Here is a 17,196-nt window from a genome sequence, read left to right on the forward strand (position 1 = left end):
CATTGAAGACAGGCCAAGGAAAAAGTAAAGCTTAAAACCAAAACACACTATGGGAAGTGTTTGAATATATATAAGTATTTGCGATTTCACTAATTAATTTCATTTTTTAATGGGATTCTTCAGGGTTACACTTCTTCATCAGTAGTACTAAAATGGTGAAAATAGTAAAATTTAAATTTAAAAGAAAGTAGATATATTCGAAATTGTAAATGACTTACTTGTAGAATAACACAAAGCCTAGAACTCCACCTATGAACACACCTGGAAGTGACCACCTTGGTCATCACATCCAGTCTTTAGTAATTGCAGACAATCAGGGAATAAAGTTTTACTGCATAATTTACAACAACAGAGACTATCGGTGACTGAAAATTTGGCTCTACCAAAGGCAGAATTAGCAAGACTTCCTCCAAGTAGACAAATATAGTGCACAGACAATAAAATTAAAATTGCCCAAGATCTGGTTCCCAAGAGAAGCACTTCTTAGTTTGAAGACCATGAACTACTTACTGGTTGGGTTTAAAGAAGTATGTGCTCGACCTTTTGCTAGCATTCTCTCATATCTCTGTTTCTCTCTGCAGGTGTTCTGTAGTTAGTGTTTTTGGAAACTATGGCATTAATTCAGCTTTTGGGGCAGGAGGGGAGTTTGAGGTTTCTTTTGGACATGTTTTTGTTTTGTTTTTGTTTTTAAAACACAAACAGGTTTACTTTTTTTTTGGCCATCTGCAAAGTAAGATTCAATTAAACATGACAAAGTAATGAAAATCAGTCCTCTAATAGTACATAGATCTGAATAATCATTAGAAATCCATTAGAAGGCATTAGAAATTTTTTTTCTAAGAAAAATTTAATTCTCTGACCTTATGATGAGCTGCATCCAATATAAATTCTGCACGAATACTATTATTTTCTGGACTTCTGTAATCAAATAGTGAATTCGTAAGGTATGTCATCCCTTTTGCACTTAAATTTTCTCCGCAATTAAAGAAGTAGGCCTCCTTCATGAGGTAGTAGAAAATAATAGTAAGGCAAGGGAGAAAAAAAACACAGTCAAATTAACAGAGCAGTTTCAATTCTGTCATAACATACTAATGATATGTTAGCATCCCTCAAAAGCATATTTCATTATGAATGAAAATAAGACAATTAAATTAACTTTATCCAAGTAACGCTGAAGTTCCTGTCCACTCCCTCCCCATTTTCAAATTAATAAAAACGGCCTGAGCTAGTGAATATTATATAACCCACGATACAGAACGTACCAGTTTCATTTTAACCGAAAATAACCTCAGATCATTGTTAGTCTGAATTCTGCCCCATCCTCTTAACTACACATTATCTTGTCACTACATACTCTATTTCTCCAAGTGACCAATGTCTTTCAGATGCTTTAACTATCCTCTTCATGATAAGCAGTTATTTCAATGTATGACCTGCTTGCTACCATATCAGTCGTCTTTATTCATCTAGATTTTTACATGCCTTCTCCATATCCCAAACACTCTGTCCTTCTGAAATCAACACAACTCTTCCACCACCTTCCAAAAAGGTTATTTATTTGAGACGGAGTTTTTCCAACCATCTATTCTCAATCACATACAACAAAGCTGGAACCTTTATGAAAGGCACAGTCCCAACTATAGCAGTACAGAAAGAGAACAGGTGAGGCAGTATCAACATCACCACCATTCTCAGAAAAGCAGATATTTTCTTAAATAGAGGGTGGCAGAAAAATGAAGAAGAGCAAAAACCCAAATGTCCCTTATCAACTAACCTACGAGAAACTCATTCGCTCACCCACGCGCCCCAATCCAATCCAAAAATCACTAATGATTTTATACCTCACAATCTCATAGTTGCTGCAGTCAAGGCTACTGTCCACCCTCACATCCCCAACCATGTCTCCCTTGTACCTAAGAAGGCCAGCAGAGCATCTTTTACAGTTGGCTCACGCTGGCCTCCCCAGTCTGTCTGAAAACGCCTATGTCTATCCATTGCAGCACACCAGTCATGTAGTACGCCCCACCAGAACTCTATAATCCCAATAATGTCAGTCTACAGCTGTGTAAGGATACCTAATCCTTCTTGTTTGTTTTCTGTGCTGCCTGCATTTGTATACAAACGCTTGAGATGGATGCCAAGCCATGCTGCTCTCACAGGGGAAGTATAAGAACCTGTCCCATCATACCTATCATAGTACAGTATATGATCATTTTCCAAATAGGGAGATACTTGACATTAATATACAGTCACTTTATATTTTCTTCCACATTCTTAATTTTTCTCCTTAAAATACTTTCTAAGACTTCACAGAGCACTAACATCAAGTTAACAGGTCTGTTGTTGGCCGCATTATTTGTTTTTATTTAAACATAGATAATAATTGCTGTTCTTCAATACTTTAGGGCACCATTCTATCTATAGTTCAACCAAAAATCCTCATTATTGAATTTAGAATTTCATGCACCACTTCATTAAATATTTTAAGAGTAGTCTATATGGATACCTGATTTTGTCTTATTAAGCAATTCAAGCTTTGCTTCTATTTAAAATATAGAAATTAATACCGTTTTACTCCTTCACTTGATAATGCTCTCATCAACCTTATTGAAAAATGAGGCAAAACACTCATTCAATATTTGAGCCACACTTCTATCATATTTATCGTACAGTGTTCCCATTTCTTCCCTTCCAATCTTCTGTTGATTTAAGTACTTTCAAAGGTTTTTAACTGTGTTTTAATTTGTTATAGAAGGTCAAAGCATGTAGACATACATAATGATGGGGTATAGTGCAGTTGTCAAAAAAAAGCCTTATGCTTTCCAGCTTCTCTTCTTGAATGTGTCCAGTGACACATTCAAAAAACGTAAATCACAATTGGTAACAGCAGCCTTTCTAAATACTTGCAATCAAATATTTTAATAAATAAATTGGCTTCTATGATGGAGTGACTACATCAGTGGACATGGGAAGAGCTATGGATGTCATCTATCTGGAGTTCTGTAAGGCCTTTGACACAGTCCCCCACAACATCCTTCTCTCTAAACTGGAGAGGTATGGATTTGATGGATGGACTGTTCGGTGGGTAAGGAATTGGTTGGATGGTCGCATCCAGAGGGTAGTGATCAATGCTTCAATGTCCAGATGGAGGTCGGTGACGAGTGGTGTCCCTCAGGAGTCCATACTGGGACCAGTACTGTTTAATGTCTTCATCAATGACATAGGCAATGGGATCGAGTGCACCCTCAGCAAGTTTGCAGATGACACCAAGTTGAGTGGTGCGGTTGACACACCTGAGGAACGGGATGCCATCCAGAGGGACTTGGACAAGCTCGAGAAGTGGGCCCGTGTGAACCTCATGAGGTTCAACAAGGCCAAGTGCAAGGTCCTGCACCTGGGTCGGGGCAACCCCCAGTATCAATACAAGCTGGAGGATGAAGGGATTGAGAGCAGCCCTGCTGAGAAGGACTTGGGGTACTGGTGGATGAAAAGCTGGATGTGAGCCGGCAATGTGTGCTCACAGCCCAAGAGGCCAACCGCATCCTGGGCTGCATCAAAAGAAGCGTGGCCAGCAGGTCAAGGGAGGGGATTCTGCCCCTCTGCTCTGCGCTGGTGAGACCCCACCTGGAGTACTGCCTCCAGCTCTAGAGCCCTCAGCACAGGAAAGACATGGACCTGTTGGAGCGGGTCCAGAGGAGGCCCACGAAAATCATCAGGGGGATGGAACACTTCTCCTATGAGGAAAGCCTGAGAGAGTTGGGGTTGTTCAGCCTGGAGAAGAGAAGACTTCGGGGACACCTTATTGCGGCCTATCAGTAACTAAAGGGGGCTTATGAGAAAGATAGGGACAGACTTCTTAGCAGGACCTGTTGCGACAGGACAAGGGGGAATGGTTTTAAACTAAAAGAGGGTAGATTTAGACTAGATAGAAGGAAGAAGTTTTTACAATGACGGTGGTGAAACAGTTGTTGCCCAGAGAGGTGGTAGATGCCCCTGATTCCTGGAAGCATTCAAGGTCAGGTTGGACGGGGCTTTGAGCAACCTGATCTAGTTGAAGATGTCCCTGCCCATGGCAGGGGGGTTGGACTAGATGACCTTTAAAGGTGCCTTCCAACCCAAACTATTTTATGATTCTATGATGATTCTAAAGCATACCAGAATTGCTTATTCAGCAAGTCAACTGATATTTCAATATACTTACTTCATCACTCCTATTCATGTTCTCTTCAAAGTCTTTAATTCCCATAATTCCTTTAAGGCACATAGCCTGGCAACCAACAAAACCTATTTGGCAATCAAAGAAAAGTTCACCTTTCATAAGGACCTAGTGAGGAAAAAAAAGTGATATTTTGAACAATTCTACTCCATAAGAAATAGAAAAGATGGAACAAAGTGAACTGAAATATGTTTAGGTTTATGTATTTACAGCTTTAATAAATAGCAAGTTAATCAAACAGTGCACTTAGAAGGAAGGGATTACTTTAGAGTCTGATCACTATAGCACTAGAAATTTAGAGAATTTCTATCTACGTGATTATTACAATAAATACATCCAATATAGCAGAATATAAACAATCAGTAATGAAACAATTTCAAAATATTTTATTAGTAACTATTTACTAAAGTATTTATAATGAATCAAAAAACCCCTGTCAATGGAAAATTACCTCAACTGTGGTTCCTTCTTGTTCCCAGCATATAACTTCTTTGGATTTTACTTTCTGAGGGCTGTAATAACTACTTTCAGCCTGCATTTCAGTGAGCTATGAAACAATAGGATAAACACCTTATATAAGTCAGTATTAGTATTAAACAGGAGTAATGTCATTAATATACAGAACTGATGAAGACAAATTAAATTATGGGCTCAAATTTATTAACAAGCAGGAAACAGGTGCAGTTAAACAGCTGTAACGCATTAGCCATATTAGAACTTCTCATATTCAACTTCTGGTTGAAGTATGCCATAACAGAAAGTTTTAAATCCACTATAGTATTTTTAGTTTGTTTATCTGAAGAGAAACTATGTGAAAAGATGAAACAGATACACGGCTGCATTATCAACATAGTATCAAATTGGCTTATAAATTGCTGTAAAAATCCAGAAATACATTACTTACTCTTCCCAGCAAATACTTAAACAACATTATAATATTAAGGAAACATTTTGATTACAACCATACTCATTTTTGTTTCTTGTCATGGCAATTGAGAGAAACATGCATTTATATTTCTTGCATGATTTCAACATAAAAATTTAAAGTGGTAAAACACATACACTCAGGTTAAAAAGCATATAACCTGCAGCTAAGAAAAAGGAGAAGAGAGGCACAAAATAATGAAGGTGTTATGTTTTGCATTAAAAAAATTACTTAAGTTTGCTTATATTGAGCAGCTTAAATAGTTCAAATTCTATTTTTTATATAAAAATATCCACAAGCTCTCATTATTTTCAAGAATGGATACACATGGATGTTGTTTCAAATCAAAATTTTGTAATCCAAATGTCCAAGAAAATTGGATTAAAAAAAATCACTGATCACCCTTCAGCTGTGTGCAATTATTGTAGAGGAAAAGCAATTAATTGATTAAAAGAACTCAGACATTACAAGAATCATTTTCACCATTATTAGAAAATGCTACATTTAATTTGGCATGATTTTTAGCTGGAATGATATCAACTGTTCAGAATGCTAATGCAGAAACATGACCTTATTTTTTAACCAAAATATGAACCACAAATTAATTCCATACATTCTTTGCAGGCAAGCAGAACAATGAATTCTGTTTTCTTCCTAACTGTCACCATATTAGTATCATACATCACTTCACATTTAAAATTTATAGAATGTAAGATGTTACATTTTAAGTAGTTTTTAATCACTTCCTAGTATAAAATGCATAAGGTTCCCAATGAAACATTAGCACAGCCCAATCCAGCAAATCTTGTTCAAAAAAGAAGTTCATATTATTTTTAATGAGTTTTCTCATGTGAGGAAAGAACACACAAAATTACTACTGTATGACAAAGCGCAAAATAAAGAAGATGCTGAGCCATGATAAATGAGAAATTTGAGTTTGGGTTGGTTGTTTGGGTTTTTTAAGTGGTGCCCCAGGGATATAATTAAAGGAGAAAGAAAAGATTTTCCATGATTTATTTTTGGCCCTTTTTTTTTTTTCTCCTTAAGTGAAGGCTGAAGCAGATTGACACAAAAGAACATGACTGAATGACTGTTGATGCTTTATGTCCTCAAATTTTGCAATCAAATTTGCCAGGAGACTGAAGGCTTAAAAGATTAACCTCCCCACAGAATGCCTGCAGCTCCCAAAGTCACTTGTCTCACCCTTTCTGACAGTTGCTGAGTAGCTAAATGCTCTGCTATGCCACCAAACAAAAATAGCTATGAGAAAGTAGCCATGAAGCCACTCAAAACACTCTCTTGTGCACAGATGACAAGCCAAATGGGCAGAAAAGGGACAGGGAGCTACTGATGGTATTGAGTGTATAATCAGGCACATAAACATTATATGAGGGTTATGAAAGTACTGCAGTTCATCTGAAAGGCTCAAAGTCATAAAAATCAACTTTAGTTATTCTGCTGCTCATAGAAATAATATTATTTCCTGTTCTGAGGAGTTCTGCCCTTGATTTAATAGATGTTTAATTGTAAAACCAAGAGGCACTTTCTATTATAGTTATGCACATAGAATTGCTTGCATATAGTTTGGCATGTGTAAAAAATATTTTGCTTATTCAGAACCTTAATTTTTAATTTCTGTCAGTACTTCTCAATATCTTATTCAGACTCTCCATATGCCCTTCTGCAAGCTTACAAAAGGAACAGAGAGAAACCCAGCAACTATTTTGAGATTTGTTTACAGAAAATACTCAAATCTTTCTTACATATGTAGTGTATAGCTCAGAGTATATGTGTAACTTATCCTTTGTTTCTTTAATTCAATTCCAACCCATGGAAAATAATTTCAACATTATCAATTTAAATTCATATTTGCACATATTATGGTTTAAAAAAAAGAAAAGAAAACATTCCTCCAATTCATGAGCTATATGAAGCTAAAGCTTTTTTATAAAGAAGTGTATTTATATAAACATTAGACAGATAGAACACTGCAATAAACATTCACAGAAAGCCTTTTAAGCTTTTTCTCCCATCAAAAAATATTAATCTAAGTAAATCAAGTGGTTTCCCTTTAAAATTAAAATGTTCGTACTCAAATGCTACGTCAAATAGCAAAACCACTTCACATTGCAATTAACAATACATTATGATGCGAGAGGAACTTTCAACATTTACATTTTTTGTTATTCATTAATGTAATATTCCCTGTCTCAAATCAAACAGTAGACAAGCACTCAGATAATCTTTACACACCTCCTCAACACGCCAAATAAATTCTATATGACACAGAGAAATACTTACCTTAAAAGTCACTGTTGCCTTTGTACAGTAAAACCCAATTGAAATAATAGGATCCTTGAGGGATTGAGATTTCTGCTGATGTAGCGTCGTTCCATCATCCATTCCACTAGGATCATTCTCTTCATCATCGTAACTCACAATAGCAGGAACAAAAGACCAAGCCCAAGAAACCCATCCTTGTTGCTGGTCATCGTCTTGATGCAAATAAGGATCTTGATTAATATACTGTGTTGGATATTGCATTACTGAGCTTGTTTCATCTTCTGTGCCTTTTAAAACAAAAACTAAGTGAAATTTCAAATCAACCATGCTTGAAAATTAATTTATTATACTCAAAATTACAGTATATGAAATGTATCTAGGACAGTATCTAGGACTTCCGTTGAAGTTCCCACTGACTGGAAAAGGGTAAACATAACCCCCATTTTTAAAAAATAGCAAAAGCCATAATAAGGAAAATGTAAACACAACACAGAACCAAAAATTAAGGTTGAAAACCTCCTTTGTTTAAAAGTCAGCTTTTCAAGTATTCAAAGATACAGGTTTATCTACACTCAGAAAAGCTGGTATGCCACCTGTGAGTCAAAAAAACCGAATGTTGGTCTTCTGTGAAAAAAATATTAGCAATAGCATACAGAACAAAACAAGGATTTCCCCAAAGATACAAGTCTAAGATTCATGATCCATATGGGTAACATTGTGCATGTACAAACAGCACAATTAGCTTAGCCTACCTGGCTTCATCACCACTCTTATGCGACTCCTGAGGGAGTATTAACTGATTCAGAATTGCCATACATAGTACAGGATGCAGAACTGTTCCCACAGGGGAACAATATTGAATGTATTATTTAACTGAGAATGAAAATAGGCATATTCCATTTCTATTTACTTATTTTTAAACTCAGAGGACCCACTCTTACAAGTTTTAGGGCTTTTAGTCTTTAGTGTAATTAGTCTTCAGTCTTGTAGTCTAATTATTTATACACTCGTGCGACGGGAGAAAGCATTAAAAAAACACTCATGAGAATTCTCTGCACATGCTTGGAGGCAAGGACACCTCCTCCCACAAGGGCAATGCAAGCTTCTTTCCAGCTCTCTTCACAAAACAGTGTCAGAGATCAGATTTCAATCCAAATGTAAATCTTTAAACATAGGAAATACAGAAGAGGTGCACATAAAGTCTTGGAAATGGCCAAAAGGCAGAACTGTCAGATGCAGAAGGAAAAAGAATTGATATGGAGCATGACTCGAGTAGCTTAGCCTAGACTGTTTTGGCAAGCACAGAAGAAATGGTGGAAGGTCTGCCAAAAGAGAAGAAAATCTGAAGGTGTAGGACCTGGGTCATGCATAACATTTGGTCTACATAGCCGTAAAATTCAGCCATCGTTTAGCATACCTCTTTGCTGCAGTATGTGTACACAGAGAGACAACAGTAAAAGATGCCAAATAATAGTTTGGTTTATAATATTTATTAATATTTTGGAAACCATTAAAATAAGACAGAACATCAGCTAGACTAAAATGGTGGTACCTACACACTGTGAGACAGAAGATCGAAAAAGAGAGGAAGATACACCTATCTTCTATCACTAAATTAAAACTACTACAACCATTACGTAATCAAGAGTCAAACTATGGAACAAATGCACATCAGCCTAGTAAACAACCCACAACATCCTCTAAACACTTCAAAGCACAAATATAATGTAAATTCCTTTATAACAAGTAATGCATGAAGGGGAGTATGTACTTTGGAAACACAAAGCCTCTTTGGTTTTAACTAACTACGCTAACCACTGCATCAACTGCAAACATATAGGATAGTGAAATATAATGATAAAACCCCTATGTTTTACATACATAAGTTTGTTAAAGGACAAAATGTTCCTACTCATCAGGTTTCTAAATCCACTCTTGCTAGCTAGCCATAGCTGAGATCACACTGGAACAATTTTACTTCATAGTGTAGGGCAGTGATTCCAGTTAAGAAACACATTTTATATAAATTACAAGATTGCAGTGTGACTGCATCTCACTGTTTCTATGTTCAAATCAAGTTTCATCTTCAGAAATCCACTATCCTTCCTTTTAAAGGGTTTGAGATACTTATCTCTAAGAGTCTGGAAACTGGTATCTCTCACCATAAGTCTGGAACTACCCCAGTAGAAAATTACTCTCTTCATATTTATTTATTTTTCTGCCTGTATTAGTTTTCAGCCAGGTAAGGCTGATCCAGCTTAGCCTGTGGCTACATAAATACAAGTGCTGGCACTAGGGGAAGAGGGAGGGAATTCATCACCATCCCTGCTGGCAGTAGCATAAATTTTCATCTGGTTGAATCAACCATGAAACTGCATAAATGAAACTTGGTAAGTACTTCAAGAACACAGCTGTAGATGTTCATTCTTTTATCACTAAATAATGTAGATATTAAAATTCATTTCCTCATCCATACTTTACCTGCTATAAACTAAAGAAGCTACTGCAAACTCACAGCTAAGAAGACATTAATTATGAATACAAAACATGGAATAAATAATGTTAAAAAAAGGAGAGATTTGCAAGGAACAAAAGTTATCTGGCTGATAACAACAGTTTTGGTGCTGACCTTGAGAATGCAATAGCCCTGAAATTCATCCTTGCAGCATGAACTGTCCTTGGAGAACCTCAAATGTAGTAACACACATGCTTTCAAAGTAATAAATATTTTCTGTATGACCTACCTTTGCATGTATTTATTATATAAGGAATGCACAGAAATGACTAACATACAGGAAAAAAAAAAAACCAAGTTCAATGTTTGTAAGAGTTCCCCCCAATACGTTTAATACTACTCAATGGCTGTGTTGCCCAACTGAATTTTATTCAGTTCATTTTGGATGTTCATTTTGGATCTATACCATAGAAAGACAATAAATTGACTGCCACAAGATAACTCATAATATTTACTACGCTAGTAGCTTAAATTTTTTATGTTTAACTAGTTTTATTTCACAGTACATATTAAAAAAACAGTGGCTCATGATCTATTGCACATGCATTACACTAGCACAGCAATATTGATGAAGGTGATTGCACAAAACTGGAAATGATACCAACACTAGCAGAAACTAAAATCCTACGTACCAAACTCTAGTCTGAAAGGTATTCCACATCTCCTTTTAAAAGCAAATGTCCCCCCAACACTTTCTAGTTGAAAATCTGATGCCATCATAATTGTAGCATGAATACAATATTACAACAAAGTCACACACTCAAGTGACAGTACTTTTAAGAGGTACCACACTTATTTTGTACAAGACAACCCACTACAGTGATTCAGGTAGCCAGGAATCAGTACTGCAAAATAGTAAGACTTAAAGATTTCTTCTTATTTCTGCATCGAGAATATCATCTTCCTCTCAACCATCAACTCAAACCTCTGGATCCTACTAGACCAGAATATGCTCCCACCTTATAGACAAACATAAATCAAGGGAAGAAATCGTAACTCCCTTTTACTGCTGAGTTGCACAGTCCACTGGATATGGAATGTGACTGTAACATACAAAAGTTTCCAGTTCAATTCTAGAGAATCCGCTTTTTCATGGTATGTACCTCCATCTATTAAACAAACTTCCCCAAGCTTCTACTCCTAGTCTACTTGTCTTGTCTTACTGCAAATTGAAATTACCCCAGTGAAGAATTGATGGATAAGGAAGGAAAGAATGAATCACCTTCCAAATTAGTTAAGCAAATTCCAAATAAAGAATGATGCCACAACAATCGTGAAGTGCTGATAACACCAATAATTATTCTAAAATGCTCCCCAGGATAGTAGTTGGGATTGCTAATCAATTATTTTAGAATTCCGATTATTTAAACAATATCCCAACCTCAATAAAATTAGGAGCAGATGTATGAGTTAGTTAAGGGTGAGCTACAAAAGAAGTGGCAGTGATTTTAAAATACCAGAACCAGGACAGGACGTAAGAGATCTATTTTCTATTTTCATGGCAAAGGAGACTAAATAATGTGAAATATTACAACAAAAGGGCAAGTGGCTCTGGGCTGAGGTACAAATCACAGGACAACCAATCTCAAAGTGGTATGTAAATGCAAATACCCAATACGGAGAGGAAGGCGTTAGTCATCTGACAATGCCAATCCAAAAAGTGTTTTTGTTTCATATCCCGCATACAAGTTCAAGCAGATCAATTGGAAATACACTTTGCTCACTGGAAGCATTAAAAAAATTGCTTGCATTCTGCCATCTACACTAAGCCACTCTTAAAATCAGAAGCAGAAAAACTGGCCTGATATTTAAGTTTCATGTAATAAGTAAAAACAAAAGGTCAACCTGTAACTCATGCCTTTCAAAGATTTCATCAGATTTTTTGGGGTCTCTACTTAAGGAGTATTAATGTTTTTCAAGAAAAAAGAAAATGGCAAGACAACATAAAATAGATGTTTAAAAAGCATTCATAAAAGTCTAGTTCTCCACAAAAAGGTTATAGTTCCTAAAACAATAAAAATATTTAATATAAACAAATTTAATCTCCCCAACTTAGGAACTTTACAATTTGGGAAGATTTAATCTTTACTCATTTTTTTAATTTGCTGCTCATTTTAACTGCTACTCATTTAACTGATGTTAAGAGATGTAAGCAATTCTACGTGCCTAAACATGTATCCCAAATTAATGAAATCTGGCCATCTCCATACAATGAGCTTGATACCCATCCTCAGCATATGGGATCTCAATAACCAGTTACAATGCACTTTATAGATGCCTACAACAAAGTTACTGTCACACTGGCTGTTAGACAGCTGCACAATGCACTGACCCCACCAGCCACGTTCTGCAGGTGTTTCTCTATGCTGCATCTTTACAGTCTGTTGAAATATGAATTGCAAGTATACCTACTGTTTCTTGGAAGGATACCAAAGTATATAGGTAAGGAAGAAGCTCCAATAATGGAGCTAGATGACTGGAAGGAAAAAAAAGACTGTGGGGTTTACTGCACAGGTCATTTACCCCACAAAATAGATGAAAACACGAAGAGCTGAAATAATATTATGTATCCTGGTACAAAGATCATATGTATATCTCCATCTCTTTAACCCTCAAGAGAAGACAGACAAAAAGTGCAGGGACAAGAAAAATATACAGGAAAGTGTAATTTGGCACACGCAACCTTCTATCCTGACATCATTTCAGTCAAACTGGGGATCATTTTCTCCACTGTTTAGGAACAACTCTCCTCTAACCAAACTCTTTAACACAGTGCACAGCTGCTTTTCCTCAGTCAAGTACGGATAAATAAATCTATTTCAGTTCTCCCATTTTTATGCTAATAGAATATTGCAGAGTCAATTTGTTCTCCAACAACTAATGCTTACCTAGAATTTCTTGCTGTCATAAATCATTTGCACCTGGTTTTCTCTGTCAACTCAAATTTCATATTCAGCCCAAAGCTGGCAATATATTAAAGTCATTCTCTTGATCTGCTTTTTGTTCCATTAGTATCATAAAAAATTCCTCACGCTACTGTTCTTACCACCAAGTTTTCAATAAGGGGAACTTCAGCCCGTTAAAAATTTGAGTTTTATAGGATCTATACAACATTTTATTCCATTTAGTGTTGTAAAAGTGTTAACTACTCGCATTCACAAAGGCCTTCTTTATTTTCATTTAATTTTTTGAGAGTTTTTGAGAGTAAAGATCATGATTTGCTTTACAAGTATTAGAAAATTTCACAATATTCCTTTGGGATGCAAAGGTACTGTTACTATTGCCATTTTACACCTGGGAAACATGCTTCATATGCTGGAATCACATCTGCCATGGATTTCATTTCATGAAAGGCGGGGGGGGGGGGGGGGGGGGGGTCAAAACTTTCATAATACAGAATCTCAAGGCAATCATTCAGAGGAAGCAGCACCAGGAACTGTTAAAATCACTCTCAGAAGCTCAGTAGTGAGTTTCTACCTGTTTTTCTGACCTGTAATTTTACCTGTGAATTTTGAATGCTTTCAGCTTAACAGAATTTGAGCAGACTTTACTAGGGCAGCAAAATATATGTTCATGACACAGGCTATCCTGCTGCCAAACCTCAAGGTCTTGGTCTCACATTTGGGTATACAAGAACAAACAAACTGCTGCTGGAATATTCTTAGACATGGATAGGTGACTGATTTTATTATGTCAACAACAACATAATAAGTTCCATCCAAAAGACTAAGAATTAGTGATAACTGAACCCAGTAAATTCTATAAATTGAAAGGGTGGGGACTGCTTACTAATGAATACTGGGTTAAACTGTTTAATGAATCTTCAGAACCCTTTCAAAGAGTTATGAAAATATAATGTAAAAAGGAGGTCTGTACATTATTAAACTGTAAAGAATTTAGGCACAATTCCAGTGGAATTAGTCTTGGATTTCATGAAGCGTTACTCTTGGAAAAAAAATGTGGCTAATATAGCTCGGCAGATAATACATGTCATTTATTATTGTACTTGAATACATGTTTTTCTCTGAAAATAGTAGCACATTCGAAGTTTCCTCGAAAAAGTTCAAATCTGTGGTTGGAAATTTGGATGACAAATGCACCATGAAAGTGCTAAGAAAGTGGGTTTTTTTCCCTTCTCAGACACAGATATAATAAGAAGTCAGAAGAAAAAAAAAGTAAACTCACAAACTGATGGTATGGGTAATCTGGTTAATGCCAATTTGGCACTCCTGCTTAACTGCACTGAATGAGAGGAAAAAATTCATTAGATATTTAAAAGTTTTATTTATGTGTGTGTATATGCATGTGCACACATGTGTGTACGCATGCCTACATATATACTAAACTTCATGTAGGAAACAATGCATAAATGCTATGAAGGAAAAGAGTTGGTAACATTTTTAGCCTGTAAGTGGCAAAATATTTTGCAGTAAAGATAGAAATGGACTTCTAGAACTGTTTCTACAGCTCTGGCTTGGCCACCCGACAATTGCCATCTGTTTCGTGTTCTGAAGGAGATAGTTCTGTCAAATAGATATGATCATATAATTAAGTACAATGACAATGTTTGAGCACAGCGTAGTTGAACAAAAATTGCATAGGAAATTACAGATTTGGTAGTTCTTGTCATTGCAACCTTAGTCTAATTTCTCATCCTTCTGACAATTCTTGTATTCATCAGTGTGAAGTTACATGACATAATTTATTTTTTAGATGGCTATTTTATGAAAAACTAGGAAGTCACATTCACAGTTGTTCAAAAAAAGAATGCAAATGAGATTTACAGACAGCAATTGCAATTCAACCTTCCTGAGGACGTACATTAGAAATAACGATGACAAGAGATGCATTACCAGAGATTTTACTCATATTTGGACACAAGAATCTCAAATACCTTTCTAGATGCAGAAAAGACAGAGTACTTGTAGGCAGAATGCCTTTTAACCTTAATCTTCGCTTAAACTATATTTCTGTTTCACCACCATCTCACACGCTAACCAAAAGAAGCCAAACAAACAAAACCCACATACCTCTCCTATCCAACTTCCATCCTCTTCCACAGTTACAGCTCTTCATCTCAGTCTTCTCATTACCTAGCTAATCTTTGTCTCCAGTCCTTAGATCTTTTCGTCTGAAACTCACTGCCTATCAGTCCCAGCTGTTCTCATATTGACTCATATGATTTCTCTATTCTTTCAATGTCTTTCCTATATTCAAATGGTCATACTTGCCTTAGTAGCTCCACAACTCCAGCTACAAAGCTCAAGCAACTCTAAATACATCATAATTCTCTACAGCATGAAAACTTGGCCAAATTTGGGTGAACTTTGATGTGAACGAAAGAAAGATATTCATGGTACAAAGACAACCCTCTGTCTGAAAGCAAGGGTAATGCAACTCTTCATAGAAAAGTTCTTCACCCTTTCTCCTGCAAATAGTACGATTAAGACATTGGTGAGATGCAAGGAGTTCTTAAAATGCATGCTAATGATTTTTCTAAAAACTGTATGCTTTTTAAGTGTCAGGAGAAAATTAAGTTAATATTTTCAGAATATTAATTAGGTACTTCTAATCATATGTCTTTTGTAACAAACTCCACATTTCTTGTAAGGCAAATAGTTTCTATTTGAGTTTTACAGAAAATACACGAGAACTGTTTACAGACATCTTATTTATTTGCTCAGTTCCACATAGCAGGGGCATGACAGAGAACTCTACACCTGCCATGACAGTGAAACCGTTATCTGTGCCAACCAACACTGAAGGCTGTATTTTGGCAAAAAAATTTCCACTGCTGTCATTTTTTCAATAATGTATCTATTTCTCTGAAACCAGAAAAGACAGCAACACAGGATCAAAAAAAAAATTATAAACTTCTTATGTAAATTAAAATTGTGTCTTTCTTAAACAGAACAAAATTATTTAATTTAATAGTTTACACAAAGTTTCAAACTGTTGTAATACTATAAACATAAGCATAGCTTAAGAGTGCCGCATCACCTTCACATATAATTCCAAGAATTTTCTAAAAGTTATCATGCTCTTGACTGTGTGGTAAATACCTCCTCCTACTGCCCCAGATCCAAATTCAACCTTGGAAAGATATAAAACACTTATGTCTTGAGGAGATTAAAATTAAAACACCAATCTCTAAATAAGCTCCCCATTTTGACAAGTAAATTAACTTCTGCTCTACAAAAGCATAAAAACAAGAAAATTCAGAATTCAGAATGACAATCCATCCTCCCTCTTCTCTTTTATTTAGTGCCTCATACATTACAAAAACTCCAGATTCATGTTTGGATGTTCAAGAACACGACATTCGTGATTAAATTACTAAAAAAGGTAGTATGATGTAGGTCAATATGACTGCTTGACTCTTCAATGTTCTGTTTTCTATTTTACATAGAAGTGAATAAACAGGAAAGTATTTAAGTTCTAATGTCTACTTAGAAATTTTATTTCCCTTAGATTTTAATATAAACTAAGCACCTATATGGCTTTCTTACATTGCTGCAAAATCCTAACAATTCACCTAACATAAAACCTCAACTCTCAAATACGTAACATGATACAACTAGGGAAAAAAAAAAAACACAGTAGCAAAGTTGGTAGCTTCTAGCAAAGCCACATAAAATAGAGGCTGCAGTGAAGGGTTCACAGCTCAAAATGCATCACTGTTGTAACCCTAGCAATGTTTGGGAAGCAGCAGATGGGAAGCCATCACACAGAGGTAAAGAGAATTCACTCCTCATCAGTGCAATGCTCCTCAAAAGACCATGTCACAGCAAGTTACCATGAAAGATCATGTGGAGGAGGGAATACATGTTATAAGAAAATAAAAAGCATAGAAGACTAGTCAATGTAAAAGGACAGAACTACTGAAAACATAGTGCAAAGTAATACTTTGCTGTTTAGAACAAATGCTGATATATCTATTCTCAGTAACCAGTTTCAAAGAAAGATGGAAAAATACGTCACTTTGAAACAGGCAGCAGCCACATTTGAACTAAATAAAAGAGAAAGGTCAAAGTTGCCTAAGGACAGATGCCTTGTTGCACGATATAGTGACAGATAAATCCAAAGTACCCTACTGTGTCACAAATCCTAAAGCGGTCTTTTTAGATAAAGTTTAACTTCAGTTTAGTCAGGACTGTCAGAATACTTTTCAGAACAAAACATGAAAAAGATGTTAGAGCACTGCATACTTACCCAGCACAGTGAACTGCCTCTAACAAATTGCAGACTGCCAAGATA

The 17,196-nt window shown here is 35.9% G+C and overlaps 1 protein-coding gene across 15 annotated transcripts in view; it reads right to left on the reverse strand.

The window, feature by feature from the left end:
* VPS13B (vacuolar protein sorting 13 homolog B) overlaps positions 1–17,196 on the reverse strand; it is a 490,063-nt gene that overhangs the window by 414,352 nt on the left and 58,515 nt on the right. For 7 of the 15 annotated variants that reach the window (XR_012672287.1, XM_075141359.1, XM_075141364.1 and 4 more), the window contains 4 exons: positions 7,443–7,711; positions 4,668–4,763; positions 4,202–4,324; positions 861–998 (listed from right to left, as the gene is read on the reverse strand). Coding sequence is in view for 14 of the 15 variants with exons in the window: in XM_075141359.1 (XP_074997460.1) it covers positions 861–998; positions 4,202–4,324; positions 4,668–4,763; positions 7,443–7,711 (626 nt within the window). In the remaining variant the exon portion in view is untranslated. Of the gene's footprint in view, positions 1–860; positions 999–4,201; positions 4,325–4,667; positions 4,764–7,442; positions 7,727–17,196 lie in introns of all 15 variants that reach the window. The other 8 variants (XM_075141350.1, XM_075141356.1, XM_075141355.1 and 5 more) reach the window with 2 other exon arrangements.

Source organism: Calonectris borealis, chromosome 2, assembly GCF_964195595.1.
Source record: "Calonectris borealis chromosome 2, bCalBor7.hap1.2, whole genome shotgun sequence".
NCBI lineage: Eukaryota > Metazoa > Chordata > Aves > Procellariiformes > Procellariidae > Calonectris > Calonectris borealis.